Raw genomic sequence first — 23362 nt, forward strand, 5'->3', positions numbered from 1 at the left:
ATTTGAGCAAAACTCTGAAAAGTCCACCAAGTCTTATAAGGCACGCACAGTCTTCAAGCTGTATTTTTTTTTTTCCTTAGGGCCCAACTATTTGGCTCAGCCCTGGTTCCCTGGGGTTCTCACCTCTGCTCGTCTCACCCTCGTGTTGAGGGTGCTTGAGATGATTCTTGATGTTAAGAGTCAGTTTTGTTCGTTTGGGAACTGATAGGCTTACTTTCTTTCACTGGGTATTCTCCACCATCACTGGATATGCATGGCGCATCGAATGCTACCACCATCACTCCTCTTGAATGAAGAAACCCAGGAATCAGTCCTCACAAGTCCCTCCCTTACCTCCAGGTTCTAAGTCTCCTGCTTCAGTCTCCCTCTGTCTCCCATTACCTCCAGGACACACTGACCCCTGTGGAATTCAGCCCAGCATTCTGACCTTTCTCCTCTCACTTCTCTCTGGGGACCTCAGGCTTTAGCCCTGGGACTCCTGGCCATTCTGGGTCCTTGCCTAATCATGTGTCTTACTGATATGTCCCCTCTCCTCTTTCTTCCAAAACCCAACTGTAACGTCACCTCCTCCATGTGCCCCGCACTGCCATACATAGTCCCCACGCTGACCCGTTACCCCCTGTGGGATTGTCATGTGCCTGTATCTTATGCAGCCTGTCCCATGTGGACTTGTAGTTGTCTGCCTGTCCCTTTGTCCCATTTCGACCACGAGTCTCTCCAGAGTAGGTACCACCTGGCTTGGCCATCTCAATACCCCCAACTTCTGCTCATTGTGTGGTTTGGCCTCCTGCCATGGTGTTTGCCAGAAGCCATGAGGTAGACTATTTCTGTTGCTTTCTGGGAACAATGACTTGATTTTGCCCTCTCATTTTATAGGCGACATTTTTTTCTGTCTGTTTCGCTGCCATCACAGACCTTGGATAATCTCGTTTGGGACCCACCCCTCCCCACCCAAAGGGGCCCAAAGGGCTGCCCTTTTGGGGGAATGTGGAGGAACCTTCTGTTCGTGCATCAGTGGGCTGTTTCTCTCATCATCTTGGAGGCTCATTCCTGTCCCCAAGGGCTGCTCCTTACCCAAATACAGAGGGAAGTCGCGCGTGTCCTGATGAGCATGGGGGCACCCACCCAAGAGCTGTCTAATTTTACAGGCCTATGCCCTGGCGCCAGCTTTCAGGCTGCCAGATCTCAACTCGACACCTTGTGCCTGTCAACAGCCTGGCTGATGCCTCAGCTCCAGGCCAGAAAACCTTTTTCTCAAGGTTAAAAGTAGTTGACCTTTGACAAGCAGCATTGGCTACATTCCTTGTTCCTTAAAAGGGAAGCTCCCAGTTACTGTTTGCTGGTGCTTATTTGGCCATGAGGCGGGAGCAGGGCCTAACATTGTACCCTGTGTACCAGCAGGAGAGTTTGTGGCTAAAGGTGCATTGCTGAACAGTCGTTATTAAAATAGCCATCTTTGAAAATGTGTGCTGGAGAGGGGGGCATCCAGTCTGACGGCCGCTTTGCACCAAGGCTCCTGTGGCTGGAGAACCCATTGGCTCCTACTGGCTTCTTCACAGGCGACAGTGCCACCTGCCCCACACACAGCACACTCCTTAACTTGTGTGCAACAAGAAAGCTAAGAAAATGACAAGGACATGCACCAATTACTAAATGCCTGGACTTGTGTTTTTAATATAGGGGTGACGGTCCAAAGATTGACTTGGTGGGCAGCTCGCTAACTGGCATCCTGGACAAGGATCTCTCGGACCGCAGCAATGACATCGGTGAGTAAGAGAGCATGTTTGCTTCTCTTTGCACAGTTTTGAAGGAACTGCAGAGCTCAGTTTTCCCTTTCAAGAAACCAGATGAGAACTAACACAGCCATTTAAATGCAAGGCTGACAGCCCGGCTTGGTTATTGGTGTTGCAGTTTTATAAACCAGGGAAGCAGTGGTGGTCCCCCACATGACAACACAGTGCCTGGGATTTTTACTCCCCCTGGCCTAAGACATTCCTTGCAAGGTCCAATGAAAAGAAATGATGAATAAACCTTTTTGTAAAAGTGGGCATTAGCACTTATATTTATATTTCCCAGTCATTTATGTTTTTGATGTAACGAGGTGAATGGGTGAAAATGCAGAATGGCAGAGTTCACTGTAATCCCAGCACTAAGTGTTTTGACTTTGAATTTAAAATGAGCTATGGTATAATAATTGCCACTTAGTTCAGAACATGAGTGAATTTTCCCAAGGTCAAGATACCACCCTGTGGTAAATGGGAAGGTAGCTAAAATCTCTGTGAGTAAAAAAGTTGGAGGGTCTTTTGAGGATATTGCATGGGTGGCTTTGAGGTCATATGTATGCTGGTTGAGACCCCTGTTGGTCTCACTTGAGTGACAGCCCTTTTAAGAAGACAGCCCTTTTAAGGACTTATTTTTTTATCCTGTACAGCTTTTATTTGTATCTATCGCAGTCATAAATTAGCACTCGCTTATACTCTACATTAAGAGAGAGAGCTACATTTTGGAATTTGTCTTTTTTAAATCAAAATGTTTATTTTGAATAAGTAGAGAGATTTCACCCATTGTAAGAAATAATGCTGAGAGATCCACAGACCCTGGATCTGGTGTCTACCACTGGTAGCATCTTACGAAATTGTGCTGCAAAATCACAACCAGGATACTGACGTTGATACAGTCCAGCAGGTGCCCCAGTTTAGAAGTACTGTACTTGTGTGTGTTTAGTCCTACGTAATTTTGTCACATGTGTAGGTTTGTGATTCCACCACCACCGGCAAGATACAGAACATTCCATCACCACCAGGATCCCTCTGTTGCCTTTTATAACCACACCCACCTCCCGCCTGCCCCCTCCTCTTCCCTAACCTCTGGCAGCCACTATCAGGGATTGATGGGACGTGAAATATTTCTAGCATCCTTTGCTTTGGCCGCTCAATTTAGAAACAAATGTCTGACAGTTGGCAGGTCTTGTAAGAGGCACCAGAGTGCCTACCATGAGCATTCTCGTCACCTGGGGTTACTCCCCTGCTGAGGTGTCTGTTTTCTTCTGAACCTGCTAATACAGTTGCCTCTTTGCAGCTGCTGACCTGCAGTCTCTGACCTGATCTTGTGAAGGCTTTAGGGCTAGGATATGCCATTGTGACTGTAAACACCAAAAGTGCTGGTCTTGTTTCCCGAAACTGTTCTGTATCTCAGTCAGCTTTTGAGAAGCCCAGTCAGGAAGTATGACCAAGAGCTTCTGACAGCTTGGGCTGACACAATAATAATAGAGATGCTGGGCTACTGTAGCATTTGACCTGGTTAAATGGCAGGACAGAGCAGAGCAGTGAATGAGAAGGAATCATCAGAATGAGCCTGATTAAGTTGTGGTTCTATCATTGCAGTCTAGGCAGAATGGCTGGTGGGCAAAGTGCTGCTGAAGGTAATGTGTGTGGACCTCACACAAGAAGGAAGGTGTTACCCCCTCTCCACAATACACAGAGCTTTGCCTGGCTTTTGAAGAACATTAGCCTTTGACTGTTTTTTTTCCCCTTTGAGTCTGCAGATGACTACAGTAGATACTGCCAATGTATGAATTTCATGTGTTTTTCACTCTGATAAGCTAGTTTGGAAATGTTAGAGGCATTGATGGAGGGGGGTTAGTCTACAGAAGCTTTCATACTGTGGAAACTTAGCACCAGCTGTATGTATCTGGGAGCCCACAAAGAGATGCTGATGTTTACTTTGCTCTCGTTTTGACAAGAAGGCATTAATACCACAAAACTATAATTCCTCAGGCTAATAATATAATATGTATGTTATTTGCATTGTGAGAAACAATGACTGGCAGTTGTGAAATCAACCACTACACACTTGAGTACCTACTATTCAAGTGCAAGGCTGAATGGCTACCAAGGCCCTATACATAGGCCCTGCCTCCAAGGGTCTTTGGGTCTCTTTGTGCCCATAAGACAGCGAATGAAAAGTGAAGTAACACCGAAAGTCTGTCTAAAGGATGAGTGAGTGGTAGAAAGTAATGCTGCTCAGAATCTGAGATGCTCCTTGGTACCCAGGTGTGAGGACAGGCTCTGTGAAGCGGGACAAATTTACCTGAATCTGGAACTTGGATTTGCGTACATGGAGGCAGAGATGGGCGGGGAGTCACTTGAGCACTGCTAATACCGAGCATAGATCAGCCGGTCTGCCATGGAGGGTTTGTGCTGGCAGGGAGGGGCAGGAGGGAGGAGGCTGCAAATGGAAGTTGGGACTGGACTGAATTTGAGAGGGATGGGTTTATAACTGATTCTGTAGGCAGTGGGAGCCGGGGAATGTTGACACTGAAGTGACATGATCCGGTCTAAAAATTCAGATATCCCTGATGGAGTTTTGTGGGACAAATGAAGTGAGGAAAGATGGGTGTCAGGAGTCAGGTTATTTGATAGTTCCAGTGAGAGGAAGTGAGAGAGAGCCAGAATTAAACTGCTCGCGCAAGGATTGTGAAAGAAGGAATAGATGCGGAAGCAGTAATGCGAGAGCATTATGGCTAGGCCTTAGTAACAGATTGGATTTGGGAGTGGGGAGGAGGAGAGAATGATTTGTTAGCTGTGAGGTTTTAGGGTTGGGTGCCTGGGGGGAAAATGACCTGGATTGAAATAAGCGTGTCTGGAGGAACAATTGGTTTGGGGGAAAACGTGATGAATTCATTTAAGCATGTTGACTTTGACCTTTGGTCAAACATCCCTTGTCAGTGCTGGATGAAGGCTAAAAGTTGGAGGCTGAGGCCAGGAGGAATAGCAGATAGAGATTAGGACTTTTGTGACAGAAGAATGCAGGGTTGGCGTCTGCGCACCTGGGTTGGAGCGCGCTGCGGATTCTGCTGCTTCCTGGCTGAGTGACCTTCCATAATCTATAGAGACTCTGTAAGGAATACTAAATCTCTGCCAACTTCCTCATCTTGTCTTCCAAAATTATGTAAAGTTACTTGGTGGGCTGTAAAAAGATAAAGATGCTTGTTTCTAATGTTGTTTATGTAGAAGTGATAAAATGTCAACAAGAAAAAGAAAATCCTTACCAGGAGAACAAAGAACCTAGAGCTGAAGATCAAATTCGACCAAAAGTCCACATGTAAGGGAAGAGAGGGTTTTTAAGCAAAGTGTCTTTAGGTCCAAATGCAGAAATGCTGTCAAGGAGAATAGGAGAATTCAAGGAGAATTGCAGAGGGGCTGGCTCTCTTGAGGGCTGCTTTTGTATCTCTGCTTTTGTGGCATGTGTTTATTGCTTTGAATCAAGAGGGAAATTATTTGTACCAGAATGTTTTGTTAGTGCTTCAGACGATCAAAGCTGTCCAAATGTGGGCTGCGGTGAATAGCAGAACACGGTCCTGAAAGCCATTAGCAACGATCAGTGTTAGCTATAAATAAATGTGTTTCCTCTTAATAAGGCTATAATTTTAAATTATTATGATATTAAATTAGAGAACATGGCTTTTTCAGATCTCGTGTGGGCAGCTATCAGCATCTGTCAGCCCTCGATAATTTAGAATGAAATCAGTTGATCCCAAGCTAAGTTGTTGATGTCAGTTTGAGATATTGTTTGTATCAAACTATGCAGCCATATTTCAAGAAACATAATAGAAAAAAACATGGATGAGCTCCAAACGCAGGCCCGCGCCTTAATAGAAGTGAAAATTAAATTGTCCAGTTTTCTCTTGCTGACAGAAGACTCTTGTGTTCCGATTGAATGGGAGATTATAGGCCGCGAAGTCAAGTGCCATAACATTTACTTTTATTATGCCATATATTGTAGTTCCCACAGCATAGCGGGATTTGTTACACTTCAATGCTACAGAGATTTCCTGTTTCTTTCCCACTAAAGCACATGGCAGTGGGCCTCAAGGTGGGGAGCAGCCTGGGAAGTAAGCCATCTAGTTTCAACTAACTGACTTAGAAAAGCCTTTCTTTCTCCTTCCTCTTCAGGTGTTTGCCTTCTTTGTTTTAACTGTTGTTTCTTCTTCCCCATCAAAGCGTTGCCACTTCTATCTCTTTCCATGGACACCGCCCCCTCTTTACTTGAGGAAGCTAAGGATTTTCCCTCCATCTTCCCCTCTCCCCCCATCCCACAGACCTTCACTTCACGTGATACTCAGTTTGGGGCCAAGTGTCACTAGCTTTAAAGTCAGTGGACTTAGGATGCGGACCTGGTTTGAAAGCTATGAAGACGAACTTCAACTTGTCCTCAGTCTCTCATAGATGCCTCTAGGCCTATTCATTTGGACCAGGAAATGCAAAAGCATTTCCCTACCCCCTGAGAGTGCTATTAAGAGCTAATCTATTTGGGGTGCTGGAAAGGTTCTAAAACTGGATTGTGATTGGTTTTTACTAAACGTGACTAAGTTGTATTCTTAAAGTGGGTGAAGTTTATGGCATGTAAATTATGCCCCAATAAAGCTGTTAAAATGGGGAAAAAAGAACTAGTTGAAATTCCCTTAGCACTCACTTTGAGGTCTTAATGTCAACAAAGGTACATATACACAAGCAATTTATAAGTATGGGGTTAGAAGTGCCTCTTTGCCTCCCTTTATAAAATAGTTGTGTTTATTTAGACAAATAGCCATTGTATTGGTGTTTCTGAGTTGTCTATAAACCAGTCTTTTGTAAATAGCATTATGTTTTAGATGTGTCAGGAAAGCTGTCTAAAAGCTTGTGGAGGAATCCTTTTGTAACGCAAATCAAGTTCCCTTAAATTGTTAAATAAGGATAATTGTTTTACAGAGTTTTTTTTTATTACTATTGATTTTTAGAGAGAGAGAGAGAGCAAGGGAGAGAGAAACATCCATTTGTTGTCCCACTTATTTCCGCATTCATTGCTTGATTATTTTTTTTATTGTTGATACTATTACAAGATGCCCCCCCCCCCCCCCGTTTCCCCCTGGAACCAGCCCCCATAGCCCCTGACTCTGGCCCCCACCACACTATTGTCTGTGTCCATGGCTACACCTCAAAACTGCAACCTTGGCATATCAAGACAACTCTCTAACCAATTGAGCTAGCTACCCGGCCAGAGCTACAAACTTTTCTTAAATTGAGGCCCAGCTGGACATTGATAGTACGATTACAGCTGTGGTTATACAATATTTACAAAATGTTTGGAGGATTTAGGAGTATTTTTTAAGAATATTTGGAGGTAGGACACATCTTTATAATCCGGATTCCTCTTTCAGGGACAATTTGCAGATAGCTGCTTCTCAAGAATGTAGCTGTGTGTGTAATGTCCTAGTGTGAGAACTATTTCTCCAGTACAATTACAGGCACATACTCCCTTTTTTCATCTGCCTTCTTCCTCCTGAGGTTACAGTGGGTGAATTACTAGCAGCTGCAGTGAGCAAGGGGAAGGAAAAAGGGAACTCACAGTGACTGGGGTGCCACCTAGACATCTTGTAGTTTTTGTGTTTCTCATAATCACCAGACCTGTAAAGGAGGTGTAACGACTCTCATTTTTATAAGGAAGGGACAGGAGATAAAGAAAGCCGGGTAACTTGGGGAACCCAGGTCTCCCTGACCCATGGGCTCAGATATTTCAGTGCATGAGGCTGGTCTACATCAATGCTTCTCAACCACTCTTCCCAGGGGACGATGCTGATGTCTAGAAACATTTCTGGTTGTCACAACATGAGGGTGAGGATGGGAGTGAGGGGTGCTGCCGGCATCTAGTGGGTAGAGACCAGGGGTGCTGCTAAACATCCCATAGTGCATACGATAGCTCAGCAGCACAAACCAATCTGGCCACAGTGTCAGTAGCACTGAGGATGAGAGAAGCCTGGCCAGTGTTGAGAATCTGATGGCAAACTTGGAACTGCTGGGCCAAGGACAGTGTCCCCTCGAGTGGAGCCTTGCGGTCTGGATGTGGCCTGTCTTATTTCCTGAGAATCTGTGCAGAACACAATTTGAAAGTGGTTTCAGAGCTTGTTGAAACCAATGGCTTTATATATTTTTTTGAAAAGTGAATATGTTTGAAGTAATTAAACATGGACCAAGAAAGTCTCCATGACCTTTGAGAGAGTGCTTGTCCTTGGACCTATGGAAAGTTACTTGCTCCAGAAAAAAAAAACAGGATCTGAGTCTGATTTTCATGTGGAAGGATCATTATATCTGGTATTAGATACTCTCCCAAGATTTAATAGCCAGTGTTTAAATGAGTGTTAAATAAAAGGACAATAAACAGGAAATTTAATTAATGCTATATTATAAATTTGTATTCTGTATACCAAAGCTTTTCAAAACATATGTGAAGCGATTTAATAGTGACTATTAACAAAATTTTATGACACCAAATCTCTATAAACAAGTATTTGAATTCTTATTTTGAAATTTCTGCCTTTTACTATAAGCAGTCTTTCTTGGGGTTCTCAGACAGATTTGGGGGGGGGGCACCTAGATCCCTGGCTTTGGGCTGCTGTTTTTTCTGTCCTTTTTTTGGTATATTTTAAATTTCCCCTTTGGTCCTTGTAGCACTTTAGGTCAGTTGAGTGACTTCTCAGGTTTTATAGGATAACATACACTGTGTCCTGCTTGCCTTCAAGAAGCCCCAGGAGTGACATTTGGAGTGTTCCAGATGGAGAGCTGGCTGACCGTGTATGTAAGCGAGCTGTGCCTGTCAGCTCTCTCGGGGTGAGCCAGTCTGACATGAGAACTTTCATGCAAGGGCCATGGCTCGCTCCTACAGACAGTGTGTCTTTACCGGTGACCTTCAGACACGGCCTTGGGGATCAGGAACGTGGCTGACATTACTCATGCAGAGGAGAGGAAGACGTGATTCTATTATGTCAAGGTCCGGTCTGTGGATGAGGCTGTGGGGGGGGGAGTATGTGCATACACATGCTGTTCTGCATCCTATTCAGGGACACAAGCCATGACCAAACTTTACTTTCTATCAGGACTTTTTTGAGAAGCAATATGCATTTCTCAAGCATGATGACAAAGAACAAAAGAGATTGTGCTTACAGTTAAGTAAGTGCTTTATTCCAATGAAGTGAAACAGGTTGAACTTTGATTGATTGGTCTTGGCTCCGGTTAATTCAGAAGAGGTTCTGTGCCTGGACCTCTCCCTGGAGTACCACGGCCCTAGTCCTTGACCTCTCACTTACAACTGTGAGGGCTCTCAGCCTAGCTTTGTGCTCAGTAAAAGAGCTCAAGCTGGCAACCAGCACTGGTCTCAAAATCATCCCACAGTCCTCAAGGAGATGGGCTGGTGGCAAGCCCTGTCCTCAGTACTTCCAAGAGTCTGATTGCAGATGTGAACTGGAGGTGCCTGCTGACAGACCTTTGTAGAAACATCGGTCTACACCCAAACTGAGGTGCTCACCTCTGTCTGCTCAGCTCCCTGCAAGGCAGCCCTGGCCTTTGACAGTCCATCCCATTGGCTGTGTTTGTACTCAGTGTGATGGGTTCCACACACATCTTTACCCCATCACATCCAATAAGCGCAAAAGCAACGAACATTCAAAGTGCCAGTCAGAAAAGTCTCATGAATACTGTAGAGACATAGGTGGAGATGAAACAAATCAAAGGGAGTAGATGATGATAAATGCTGCATAACCTCATAGGAGTGTTTGGGGGTGTGAATTATTCTAAAACACAAACAGTGAACAATGCCATGCTGCCCGAGCCAACTACAGCCATCAGCCTGCTCAGAGGAAAAGTAACTGACAGGAGAGAGGAATGGAGGGGCACTCGGGTGTGTAGCAAAGCTCAGTTTAGACGGCCACTGGCTTGCAGACATCCACAGGGCTCAGTAGTCATTTGCATTTGTGGTCTGGCTTGGAAGCTCACCTGTGTGCAGAGGTGGCACATCCTCTCCTGGGATTTTGGTCGCCTGCCTCTCTGTGGGCAGGGCCCCTGAATTCTTCCTTCAGCCCATTGGCTTGAGCATCTCTGCTTTTGCTACCTGCTGAGACCATTTATAGCTCTGAGAACACACATGCAAAGGGTTTAAGTGGTGTGTGCACAGCAAAGACACTTACATAGTAACCTTTGTGACATCCACAGTGTGCTCAGCTGAGGCCTCTGATCTGGGAATGAGTGTGGGGGCAAGAAGAAAACAGGTGACATTCAGCTCTGGTCACACATGGCATTTATTTGGCCTGCAGTGCCCCTTCCACCCACTGCCTGCAGCGCACAGATTGGCAGGGCCCAGCTATGGCTTCTGTTTGACTTGTAAATATCCAGAGGGATATACCACGTGCCAGAAAACCATGATCAAGTACCCCTTCGTGATACTGAAAGCATCATAGACAAAGTGCACTTTATTAAGGAGGAAAGCTGAGTTATCAAACCCCTTCTCTAGCCATAGGCTCTTGTTAAGGCGTAGTCTAGAGTCCTTGGCCCTCTCAGCCTGTTGCCACCTTTGACTCAGTAAGTAAGAAAAGTTATGAGCACTTGAGGAGTGAGGTTGGTGGAACCCATTAGAATATTATTAGCTCTGGTGGTGACAACCTAAGGATGAGGTGTAAGGGAATAGGGAGCCCAGAGTAAGAGCCAGAAGAAACCTCTTTATTTAGCTTCGAGGTGACCCATAGTGATGCACTCACTCTACCTCCACAGGCCTGAGTCATCTCTCCCTGAGGTTGTTCATAATCTCTCGAATTTCACAGATTCATTTACCAAGCAAAATATGCTTTTAATATGAGGGAGTGCTGGTTTTTATTTCACTCATTAAGCGTATTTAAAAAAAATGCCATCACCTGGTGGAAGGGATATAATCTCCAAGTGTAAAAGTTACATTTAGTGTACTAGGAGACTATGATGCTGGCTTTTCCTCCTTGTGACTGGCGATAAGTTTGTCATGGGCGCGCACACCAGTTCTTCAGGTTGCATTTGAAAACCACAGGTTTGGTGCTTGTCTGCAGATAGGAGGGTGGAGGAGCGAGGAAATGTTGGAGGGTGGGGGCGGTGCACAAACAAAAGGCTCCAGAGAAAGGTGGGTATTGAAACTCTGGCAGATCTCACCGCCCAGAAATGTACAGATAGCAGATTAATTTTGTATAGAGCTACAGTTGCTTATGATTGTTAAAAATCACTTATAGAATGTCAGATATTTGTTGTTATTGTTCAAGTACAGTTGTCTGTATTTTCCTCCCACTACTCCTCCCTCACCCCCTACCCCAGCGAGGAAGGTGGGGATGGCGGGAATGTCAGATTTTTAAGGGCACTTTAAATACTTTGTACCTCTATCCTCGGTCTTCACCCTGGGCTTGAGAATGGGGCCCGCCAGCCCTTCTAACACGTTGGGAGGTGCCAGTCCCTCTCGAGGCAGTGAAATGGGCACTGGGCTTCAGACAGGCAATACCTCCTCAGGTTTTATACTTGGCATACACTTTGGCTTCGGTGTAATTGTGGATATTAGGAGGCTGTCGTTTCACATGTACATTACAATTTTCTAAGTGTCAGACTGCTCCTCCTTTGTTTAAGGAGAGTGCTGTTGACTAACATGGGAAGTCCTGTGTGCCTTGCTCCCTAAAAGGACATCGGCCTTCAGTCTGATGGCATGTTGGGCGTGGCCTCGCACCTCTTTCAGTGTTGATTTTTTATCTTTAAACCAGGGGCTTGGAGAAAATGATCAAAGGGGCCCAGGTCAACCTCACAGCCATGTTTCTCTGAATCTGTTTCTTTTAGCTGAATTGTCCGGACGTTGAGAAAACTGCTCTCTCTCTGAATCCTGTTTTAGATGAAGTAGCTTATTCTTCTGTCTCTTTCCCTCAATTCCTTTAGTTCTGTTAGTTCTTTTAACCTAGAGTTGCTCATTTGGCCCTTTCTAAGGTCTTATCTAGGCTTTCTTTAACCTAAAAATTTTTGCTTGTAAAATATTTGCTGGCCATATGCAAGCCTTAGTTATCAACAAGTATGGGTATAATAGTTATGGCATAAATATTTATAAAGTTTAAAAATGATTAATTCACCTTTAAAAAATCTCGTTATGATTTTTTTCGCCCAGTTTTTTTTTTTTCAGAGAAATGTAAAAGGGTAGGATGTTTGCCATCCCAAGTAAATTTGAGTTCCTTGAGCAAACCCTTATAGAGAGGCAGGATAATCCCACAGGCCGTTGAGGAAAAGGTGTGGTATACTGGGTAAACCATGGGTTCTTAGATAGGCACACTTGGGTTTGAATACTAGCTCTGCAAACTCTAGGATGCGTGACTCTGAGATTCACTTTCATCTCTTATATGGCAGGGTTAGTAATGCCCACCTACCTTAGAGGGTTGTTGTTAAATTGAGACATAATGATATGATACAACTGACAAAACAGGTGCTTTCGGCCTGGTAGTTGGTATAGCTGCAGCTCAGACAGAGAGAAGCACCAGGCATTGACCGTCATTCTTACCATGACTACTGTTATTGGAAATTAGGAAAGTTTTTGAACACATAACATAAATCAGCTAGAAATCAGATAGATTTCTTGTTCTATCTCACTGGGGGACATGCTTATTAATTTTACAGAGAGGGAGGGAGAGAAGGAGAGAAACATCGATGTGATAATTGGCTGACTCTTGTACGTTCCCCAACTGGGATTGAACCCACAACCTAGGTATGTGCCCTGAGTGGGAATTGAACTGGCGACCCCTCGGTTCATGGGATGACACTCCAACCAACTGAGCCACACTGGCCAGGGCATGTGTGTCTGAAACCGATAATTTCATAGCTGCATCTGAAACCAGTAATTTCATACACAATCCACTCAGTTGTGTCTTGATGTTAAAGAGTTTCTCCCACTCCCCCAGTTACAAAGAGAATAGGTGCTTACTTTAAAAAAGTAGAAGAACACATAAAGTTAGAAAGTATAGCCTCTCCCTTAAATAATCACTGTTAATTTGTTGCAGATACTTTTAGAAATCTTTCTATGATTGGATGGATGGATAGATTTTTTATGATCATGTTATACACACACTTCTGCTGCATTGTTGTTTTTTGTACTAAATAACTCATGCTCAACATCTTTCCACATAAGTCACATAGATCAACCTTATGCTTTTAAAGGCTTCATAATATTCCATTGTATGATTCTGCCATGATCAATTCTCTAGGAGTGATGGTGCCAAGAGTAACCTAGGACAGGGATCTGCAAACCAGGCTACCTGTACCTTGGGGCCACAGAAACTTCTCAGACCACAAATAATGCTCATCTTCTCGTGTGCTCTTTCTTCAAACTTATGTACTGAGAGCTCTGGTATCATACTGCTTCTCCTTTTTCCTACACCCCTTTCCCAATTGCCCTCTCCCACTTTATATGGCACAACCAATCTCTTGCCCAGTCTAGGAGTATAAAGAACCCTGGTGCAAACTAAGGGACAGTCCTAAGATTGGTGTTGGAATTGAGGAGCTGAGTGACTCTATCGACTGGACAAGAAAAATCCCTTTACAATCAGTTGGTTTCTAATTCTTTGCTTCCTGCAAAACTGAAGAAGATCCCTACTGAGTCGTTCATTGATAGACTGTTACAAATAGTTCTTGATGATGCTACACCACTGTCTTGAGTTTTGGTGTATAACTTGAAAGGAGTTCAAAGAATTGAGTGACATTGTGAAAAAATTCTTTTCATTTCCATCTTCTATTTATATAAGTGCCAAAGTTTCTTGGCACTTACAAACTGTAAAATGAAACATGTCATTCTTGTGCTAAGTAATAGTCATCCAATATGCATGAAATATCTGGGATGGAGGAACCCAATAAAATTCTACCTTTTATGCTTATAAACTATTATCAAAATGTGTGGTATGTGTGAATATATGTTTTGATTATTGATATACTAATAATAATTACAATGATAACCAATCCAGAAGAAAAAATAATTTTTACACTTAGAGTCTTATGATTTTAGGAAATAAAAAATCATAAATTTCTATTGATATGCATTGTATAGCATAAAATGATGATGATTAACAAAGGACAACAATATACTAAATTAGACTAAAATTCAGCAGTGGAAGTATGATAGAATATGAATTCAAGGAGGGAAAAGAAACGATGCAGAATTTTCAACTGTTAAAAGGTTAAGCCAACCAACTGAGCCACACTGGCCAGGGCATGTGTGTCTGAAACCGATAATTTCGTAGCTGCATCTGAAACCAGTAATTTCATACACAAGCCACTCAGTTGTGTCTTGATGTTAAAGAGTTTCTCCCACTCCCCCAATTACAAAGAGAATAGGTGCTTACTTTAAAAAAGAAATGATGCAGAATTTTCAACTGTTAAAAGGTTAAGCCCTGGCTGGTATAGCTCAGTGGATTGAGTGCGGGCCTGTAAACCAGAGGATCGTGGTTTGATTCCCAGTCAGGGCACATGTCTGGGTTGCAGGCCAGCTCCCAGCGGGGGACACATGAGAGGCAACCATACTTTGATGTTTCTCTCCCTCTCTCCTTCCCTTCCCCTCTAAAGATAACTAAATAAAAATTTTAAAAAAAGGTTATTTATATCTTTAAAAATGGGTGATGGCGGTTGTTACATTGCTGTGATATTGAATGTATTTAAGAGAGCAATATCATAGTTATATTTTAAGATAACAATATTTCAATTATAGAAAATTATATCATTTTATTATATCATTAACACTTTGACAAAATTTTAGATGTCAACCTAAGATGTGTGAGGGGGGTACATGAGTTTTCAAAATTATTTTCAAAGGTACACTGGCAAAACAGTCAGGAAACCACTGGCCTCATAAATCTACCATTCTGCAGTTACATAAATATTTCTGTGGGTTAATTTGTAGAAGTGGAATATCTGAAGGTGTACACCTTTATGTTTTGCAATAGGTATTGCCAAATGGCATCTCAAAAAGATTATGTAATTTACATTCCTGTGAATAATAGCATAACTACTACTTCCAATAAATGAAATACATTATTTATTCAATCCTTTCGCATAGCAAATTTGAGCCTGTAGTGCTCAGTTGTTAAAGGTATGGCAGTGTGAAAAGTTGCTTTCACCCCCTTAACATGGCTTATTATCCATCCATGTGAAGCATTTTACCTCTCCTCAGTGCTAAACTTCAGGAAGATGCACACCCGCTTCTGCTGATCTAAATTAGGTCCCCATGCTATCATTATTAATGTAATCGTTTTACCTTTCTTTCACAGTAGCTAGCAGAATTTGTAATTGCGTGTGTGTGTGTGTGTGTCAGAGGGCTGGAAACTCCATGGGGCAGGGACCATGGTTATTTTGTCCAGCCCTGTATCTCCCCATGGCTAGTGCAGAGATGGGCTCATAATTCTCAGTCAGTAAATATGCACCCAGTGAATGGACTCAGCATGGATGAGAAGAAATACCATGATGTAGGGCTGTGAGAGAGACCTTTGTTGCCACTAGCCACAAGTGGCAACAATAATGTAGCCATTATTTAAATTTAATTTAAATAATCACACTTAGCAGCTACCATATTGGATAGTGTAGTTATAGCAGGTTCTGGTCATCACAGCAGGTTTTAATGGGTAGTGTGCTGATTTAGAGTGATTACTTTAATTCTTGAAGCTATTACTATATGCCTGGCATGCAGTAGATACTTAATAAGTGGTTGATGAAGTGGATGAGCATGTAAAGTCCTTATCTTCCTCTCTTATTCTGTAATAGATTCCTCACTCTAAGCCCTATGCTACTGCACAGGCTGCCACCAGGATGTTAAAGGGCAGATCTGAGTATGTTGCTTCACTGCTTGAAGTTCTTCCCAAATTCCCATGAAATCCCAGCACCTTAAGTTTCCATGTAAACATTACTTTGTACTGAACAGCAAATCAGTCTTAGTTAACTTGCCTAACTCCTTCCATTTCTCATCAGAGATTTCCTTTAAAGAAGCCAGCCTTTTTTTTTTCAGTGTTTTCAAAATACATTTGAATTAAATAGGAAAAGGCAGTTTGTTATCAGAGCATAGGGTAGTCTGTTCAAAGAAAGTTTTCCTGGTCTCTACCAAAGAAAATTACCTTTCCTAGTATCTTTTCTTGTTCTTGATGTAGAAACAAGTCTCAGAATTTACCACTGGTTGAATGAGAAGTAAGGTCAAGTGTTCCTGCTGCCTGTCCAACACTTTGTAGTGGAAAAAACTCCACGGACATGAATCTGAATGTGGGCCCTGTCACCTCCTGGTTGTGACCTTGAGCATGAGGTCTAACCTCTGACTTTCCCTGTCCCCCTTATGGAACAGAGCAGCACCTACAGGCTTGGATTTTGGGGGAGGGTTACATGAGCAAGTGTGTGTGAAGCAAGCAGCATAGGGCAGCTGAACAGTAGCTCAGACCTGTTTATTCTCAGCAGCTTGTATCTTGCAAACATCACACCTGGATTGCAAATGAAAACTCAGCAGCTAGTCTGCTATATCCTTACACATTTTGGAGGGCTTATTTTCCTGCAGAAGCTGATCATCGCTCGAATGAGAATTTTTCAGTTGGTGACTCAGCTAATGCAGGTGTTCATCTGACCCCAATAATGGGCCCCAACTCTGTAGTCTGCACAGATGTTCCATGCTAGTCACGTGATTTATGTGCAGGGTGAGATTTCCTCCCTCTACAAACCCTGTGGGTTTAGGGTTTTCACATGTTAAGTCTTAATTTTTTTAAAGGTATGGTTTTTTTTTAAATTAAGATTTAGCTTTACTCTTAGTTCTCTGTTCCCAAATCCCACAACTCCATCAATGATGTATGAAAACCAAATTCTACCTGTGTGACTTGACCTTTCACATAATGTCTCATTTACAAAAGAATAACCTTCCAAAACTGATAACTCAGAGAATTCTCTTTTTGTCTGGTGGAAAAACTAAAGCCCAGAATGGTTGTTCGCTCACTTATTTGATAATTATTTATCGAACACTCACTTCAAGCAAGGAATGATGTTAGGCCTGGGTCAAGCAAAGATAATAGCCACAATGTTTTCTCTGGCTCATGAAGGTGATAGGTAAGTCAACAAGGAGTGTCAGTTCAGGGTGCTAAAGGCTGAGATTGGAGTGATGGGTCACTAGGGGAGCACTCAAGCAAGCCTTTAGGGCACAGTCTAAGTTATTGGGAAAGGTCCCAGTTGCCTAACCCAGGCCTTGACGGCCCCAGGAGAAGGGAGGGGAGGAAGTTGTCTGAGGGACAGAGAGAGGTGGGCACCGGCCATACTATGAGCACCTTGGCGCCCTGCAAAGGCACTGGGCTTTCATGAGAACTCGGGAGGAACTTCAAGCAGCTAAGGGACGTACTCTGATCTGTACTTTAACATCTCTGCTGGCAGCCTGTGGAGTGGTATAGGCCCTAGAGTGAACAATCTGTTACAGCAGTTCCAGGCAAGAAATCCCACCGCTTTAGTGATCCTTGACAGGGGCATGCAGGGGCAGGAATGGCTTCCAGAGGCACTAGGAGGCAGTGATGTTGACAGGCTTCAACTGAAAGAAACTTCCATTCCAGGGCTCTTTCTTGAATCCAGAGCAGTGAGCCATAATGAATAAGCCGAGCCATTTAAGAGCCGACAAATAGTTCCTGTGGTGACAGCTAGCTTATCTGAGACTTTTGACTCTTTCTCCTTTGTGTCTTCAGTGGATGTGCTTTAGGTCACTTGTGGTCACTGGTATCATCCCTCCCATCTGTGGAAAATGAGCCCCCATTTTCTAATTGAACGAAATAGTGTGTGACTGCAATTCAGGGAAAATGGACCATTCCATGTGGCATGAAGAGTCAGAGGCCTTTCCAAGCTGACTCTGTGTCCAACGTGAATTATCCCCGTACATCTGCAGAGGGCTCATCTTCCAAATATCACAAAAGCCAAAGAACCTCTCCTCTTTATGAAACTGACTTTTAAAAAATACCCATCATTTCCCAGTTCAATAGTTTTGGAATGGTTCATGGGCATTAAAACTATTTTTTTTAATTAAGAGGAAAATTCCCAGCCAGGCTGAGAAAGCTCCTATCAAGTTTCAGCCTGATTCATTTCAAAACCACCATGAAAATTGGGCCATTTTCTTCGCACCACAATAAGTTAGTCATGGAAATTCTGCCTTAATCTCAGCTACCATGGCCACAGCCATGAAAGCCTTAGGTTACAGTACTGAAAAGTTTTCCCCTTCAGTGTCAGAAATCAGAAGTACACTGCAGTTCAGGGTCTGAGGTTCCCTTTTTAGCAAGTGACCTCATACTTAGTGTGTCTCTTCTTCTGGCAGTTTGGTCTAGTTGTTGTTGTTTTTTTAAGTGCTTTTTATAAGCTGAAACTGAAGGAAGCTAAACAGAGCCGAATATGCAGGAAGAAGTGAAGAGCCGTTCCCCCTGCAGGACTCTGACCCTCTTGAGTGACAGACGAAGCAGTCTTCTTGGCCCTCTGTTGTGGAGACACTGGCTAAGTGTAGCCAGGCTTCAGCGTGTGCGGGTCTTTTCAGTGCAGACCTCTGCCAGGAAAGTGAAATGGGCCAGCCAAGCTGGCTCTGCAGCCGTGGCACAGAATGCGGCCTTCACCCTGAGCTGCCGCCTCACGCCCCACTAGTGGTCAGCTCTGTAAGCTGCACTCCTGGAATCGGAGTTTCTTTTGGAGACTAGTTCATTCATTTGCTGACTTGTTCAGTTGTTCCCTTGTTCCTTCATTTGCAGAATATTAAGCACGTTTTTCCCAGGAATGTGCTAGACATTGAGAGCTCAAAGATGAATTGCTGCTCTCCTGGGGCTCACAGTCTAAGTGCGGGAAACAGACACCCACCTCTGAGTCATTTTGAAAGTGTGATTTAAGACAGACCACCATGTCACATGCCATCAAACCTTCAACTCCTAGGGGGACTTAATTATTTCAGGAGGGTGGGTGGAGAGCAAAGATGGAGACCTCCCTAAAGTCTAGCAGATGTTTCCTGGACATGAATTTGTCTGTCCCTGCACAGCAGAGGATGTACTGAGTCCATCCCAGGGGGCCTGCAGCCATGCCACCTGCTCCCCACAGCCCTCTCCCACTCCATTCTGCATTCTGGGTCCCCTGGCAGGCCTCCTTCTCACTTGGCTGCAGTGTTTCTGACCTGTCACCAATCACCCAAGCCTTCGGTCACCACCTTGATCGACTGCTGTAATCACTTCACTTTGCTCAGGTTTTGCCTCCAGAGCTTGCTTCCACTTCCTGGACAGAGCTATGATAGAGGTGGTCCCTCTCAGCCCCTGGTAGCACACAGCCAAGGCCCTCCACAGCGCCTTGTTTGCCGGAACCATTAACGGGCCCATCCTCCACCTCCTCCCCGGCTGTTGGCTGAGCATCTGCTCCTCAGTTTCATGTCCTCTCTCATTTCTCCCAGACTTCTCTGCCCTCTTTGTGTCTCTCCCCCCTTCCTGCACAACCAACTCCCCTCCCTGAGCAAGCCTCCCTGTTCTGGGCCTTATTTCCTGCTCCCTTTTTGGGAGCTGCATAGGGCAGCAGTCGCCAACCTTCTTGGCACCAGAGACCGGTGTTGTGGAAGACAATTTTCTCACAGAGCAAAGGTTGGGGAATATGGTTTTGGGATGATTCAAGCACATTGCATTCAAACTCACCTCTTGCTGTCCAGCTGACTCCTAACAGGCCCAGACCGATACCAGTCCATGACCCAGAGGCTGGGCACCCCTGGCATAGAGAACTTGTTAAACCCATTGTATGCAGAGTACATGCAAAGGTATTAATGGATACTTTTCTATAATAAAAAATTGAAGGGGGAAATGATATGGAAAGGAATTATCCAATAATAGGGGATTGAGTCAATAAATCATGAATTGCAGTGCAGTAGAAGATTATACAACAATCAGTGTTTGTGAAAACATTTTAGAGTTGTAGCATATTATGATAATGAAAGAAACAGAATGCAATACTACATATAGTGGGAATTGGACTATTTATAGAAAAAGCCTGGAGGGCTGGAGGGTAATATATCCAAATGCTAAAGGTGGTTATACTAATGTGGTAACATTATAATTGACTTTCTCTCATTGTCACAATTTTATGTGTTTTTTTTAATGACACACTGAGCATGCATTACTTTTGTAGTCAGAGAAAAAGTGGCTTTAATTAATTGGGAGGGTGTTAATGTCAGATGGTGGCTTTTGGCATCAATCCAAGTGTGTAATGGGGAATTTAGGAAAATAAGATGTTTTAAAAGGGAAGGCCCCTGCCTGAGAGGGTCAGGGCAGTGAACTGGCTCTGGAGAGGCTCACCTAGTAGTGGGGATCTTAGCCCATCCCTGGACCCTGCTGAGCAGGCTTGTGAGGTGGGTCCCTTTAATGGCCTCCATCTGGTGCTGGGTGCTGATTGGCTCCCACTTTGGCCTCCAAGCACCACCAATATTTTTCTCTGTGCTGTGCCAGCAGATAGTTAGCCTTTGGTTATACTTGTTTTACCCTTATAAAATGAGTTCATTGACTATTCCTTCACCAGGTGCTAGAATAAAGTCACTTCATATAATCCCAGGTGTAATGGTTTGTCCTGATCAGTGTGACTTATACTTGGTTTTGTATATTCCACTGAAGGAAATAATTTCCAGGTAACACCTACTTGGTTATTAATAAAGCCATCACACAGCCAGACCACTTATGATGACCATCAGCGAAAGAGCTCTCCCCAAAATAAGGAGGGATAAAAACACACATAATTTTTATCTTTTCTGTCCTGAGCCAGCAGATTTGCAGGTATGGATTAGGATGTGTTTAGCTGCAGATAAAGACTATCTGATTAAAATTGGCTGAAATAACAGAGGGTTATTAACTTCACATGGTATGAAGTCTGGGCACTAGATTATTCCAGGGTTGGTGAGTGGCTCATTGGTCACCCATGATCTTTCCATTTTTCTTTTTTTGCTTTGCCATGCTCAAGATCTCCAAGAGCATTGGCCAGCCTCTCCTCATGGTTATAAGATGGCTGCCACAGCTCTAGACATCCTGTCCATTCACAGCACGGCAAACAGGGAAGAAGAAAGGGCAGCAACACAAATGGCCTTCCACTCACTTGGCACTTGCTAGCCAGAGAGGTAATCTCTTTCCAAGAGGCTCTCAGAGACTTCCCTTTATTTCTCAGTGACCTAAATTGGGCTACATGTCCACATCTGGAGCAATCACAGGCTGGGCACATTGTCCTGAAACAAAACTGAGGCCATGGTAAAGGGAGAATGGGGAAAGGTTTGGGAACACGTAGCATATGAAACACAGTGCACTTGTCAGAAAGAGATGGTGTTGCCCCAGTCACAAGCAATAATAGGTCTCAGGGTTGGCCTCCCTTTCTGCCAGCCTTTCCATCATGCATCTCATATGCATCTACACTTCATTTGTAAATCTCGCAAACTCTGTAGATCTAGGTAATCACTTGGCCTGATTATTTGTGGAAGATGGTAGCAAAGTCAAGGCAGAGGACTTCTTCCTAGTCACATGCCAGGTAGAGTATCGATCTGGCTGAATGATTCTACAGTACATTCGTCTGAAACATCAGTCACAGAGATGTGAAGTCTCTAAGGGTAGGCTCGTGTCCACCATACTCACTGGTGTAGTCTTGGTATTGAGCTCTCTGTGTGCGTGGTGTGGGGGGGGGCACAGAGTAGTTGCTCAATCATAACGGCATGAATGAATGAACATACTGATGACTGAAGAAGACAATGCCTTCATTGAGTGATGCCTCTGGAAAGAGAATGGTGGCAGACTCTGTGAGTTACCTGGAAAAGTAGAAGTTTGCTCTCCATCCCCAGGGAGTTTATGGTCTAATGTTAGGGTGAGAGCTGATGGCCAGAGTACTGCGGTACAGCCAGAGGAGGAGGCTGCCCTCTCTTGTCTTTTGGAATCGACGACCAACACTCACTTGTCTGAGGATGTTGTACCTCATGATAATTGATAACTATTTTTGTGATGAGCCTACACCAATGTTTTACTACCAAAATGAACTTGAATTTGTGGGGAAAAAAGAGAATTCCTCATTTGCTTTTTCTGTAGCTTTTCAAGAGTTATCAATATACGTGTGGAAGAAGGGAAGAAGAATCATCTTTCTCTTCCACGTTAGCTTGTTATACTGAGGTGGAAATTATTCTTCATTCCATCTGGATTGTGTTTACTGGATGAACAAGGGATATAGACAGCCTTCATAAATGATGAAATGTAATCCAGGTAAAAGGGTGGTTGTTAAAAAAAAAGAGAGAGATGCTTCTGGCATGTTATGAGAACCTTGACTCCTAATTTTGCTCTTAAACATCTATTTTACTTCTGTTTTAGACCTAGAAGGTTTTGACTCCGTGGTGTCTTCTACTGAGAAACTCAGTCACCCAACTACAAGCAGACCAAAAGCCACAGGGCGGCGGCCTCCGTCCCAGTCCCTCACATCTGTAAGTGTCGCCTCAATTCTCAACAGCTCAACGCAAGAAAGATAAGAGGTTGAAGTTCAGGACTCTTCTGCATGTCGTTGTTTTGAGGACAAACAGGAAAGAAAAGTCATGAGATACACTGCTGCCCAAAAAATGATTTGAGAGTCCTCCAGAATCAAGCGGTATTTCTTATTTGTTCATTGCATGTCTGCCAGCCAGGTGGGCACGCCCTGTTCGCACTTACTCTCTCCTTCCAGACTGATTCTCATTCGAACCTGAAGTGAAATTGGTAAGAAAAAAAAGCCATGTTTAATGGCGGGAAAGGAGAAGAGTGTGGCTGGTTTGGTCTATAAACAAAATAAAAGTACTAAAGAAAGCTCTGCCACTAGACAGTGCTTGGTAGTGAAAAGCCTTTCTCCCACGCAGACCTTTAGGAGATTGTTTTTAAATGTATGAGGCACCTGGTCATGTTGGAGAGAGCAGTTCGAATATTCCGGATAACCTGTAGAGGTTTTTTGTTTGGGTTGTTTTGAATAACTTCTTTTCTCATTGGAAACCTGTAACACATTATAGTGCCAAATTTTAACAATGAAATGCATAAAGAAGAAAATTACTTGTAATCCTGCTCCCCAGACCTAAGAAATGTTAGCCTCTTGCTATATCCTTGGATTGTATTTAAAATTCTATTTCTATGTGTAAAATTGTTTCTTCCACAATGGGGTCACTTAATAATGCATTGTTTGGAACTTGCCTTTTCCTCTTATATTGTTCACCTTCCCCTCCAATCATTACACCCCTTCAATAATATCACACTAATGGGCTGACTAGTATTCTAAGTTTTTAAGAAAAGATAGTTTATCTAGCCAGTGCACCATCATTGAACATTTATGTTGTTTCTGATTCTTCATTATAAACACTGAAGTGAATGCCATTGTAGAAAGATCTTGCTGCTTCCACAGTGTATTTGCGCCTGCTCTCTATCTCTATCTCTATCTCTATCTCTATCTCTATCTCTATCTCTATCTCTATCTCTATCATCTCTATCTCTATCTCTATCTCTATCTCTATCTCTATCTCTATCTCTATCTCTATCTCT

General features: G+C 43.5%; 1 protein-coding gene across 4 annotated transcripts in view; it reads left to right on the forward strand.

Annotated features, from left to right (window-relative positions):
- The window catches only part of SH3KBP1 (SH3 domain containing kinase binding protein 1), a 319293-nt gene that overhangs the window by 284073 nt on the left and 11858 nt on the right, over positions 1-23362 (forward strand). For all 4 annotated transcript variants that reach the window (XM_037157523.2, XM_037157522.2, XM_053655820.1 and 1 more), the window contains 2 exons: positions 1681-1766; positions 22178-22287. In XM_037157523.2, coding sequence (XP_037013418.2) covers positions 1681-1766; positions 22178-22287 — 196 coding nt within the window. The remainder of the gene's footprint in view (positions 1-1680; positions 1767-22177; positions 22288-23362) is intronic.

The sequence above is a fragment of the Artibeus jamaicensis genome, unplaced genomic scaffold, assembly GCF_021234435.1.
Source record: "Artibeus jamaicensis isolate MK-2021 breed Jamaican fruit bat unplaced genomic scaffold, CSHL_Jam_final scaffold_1283, whole genome shotgun sequence".
In the NCBI taxonomy this organism is placed as follows: Eukaryota; Metazoa; Chordata; class Mammalia; order Chiroptera; family Phyllostomidae; genus Artibeus; species Artibeus jamaicensis.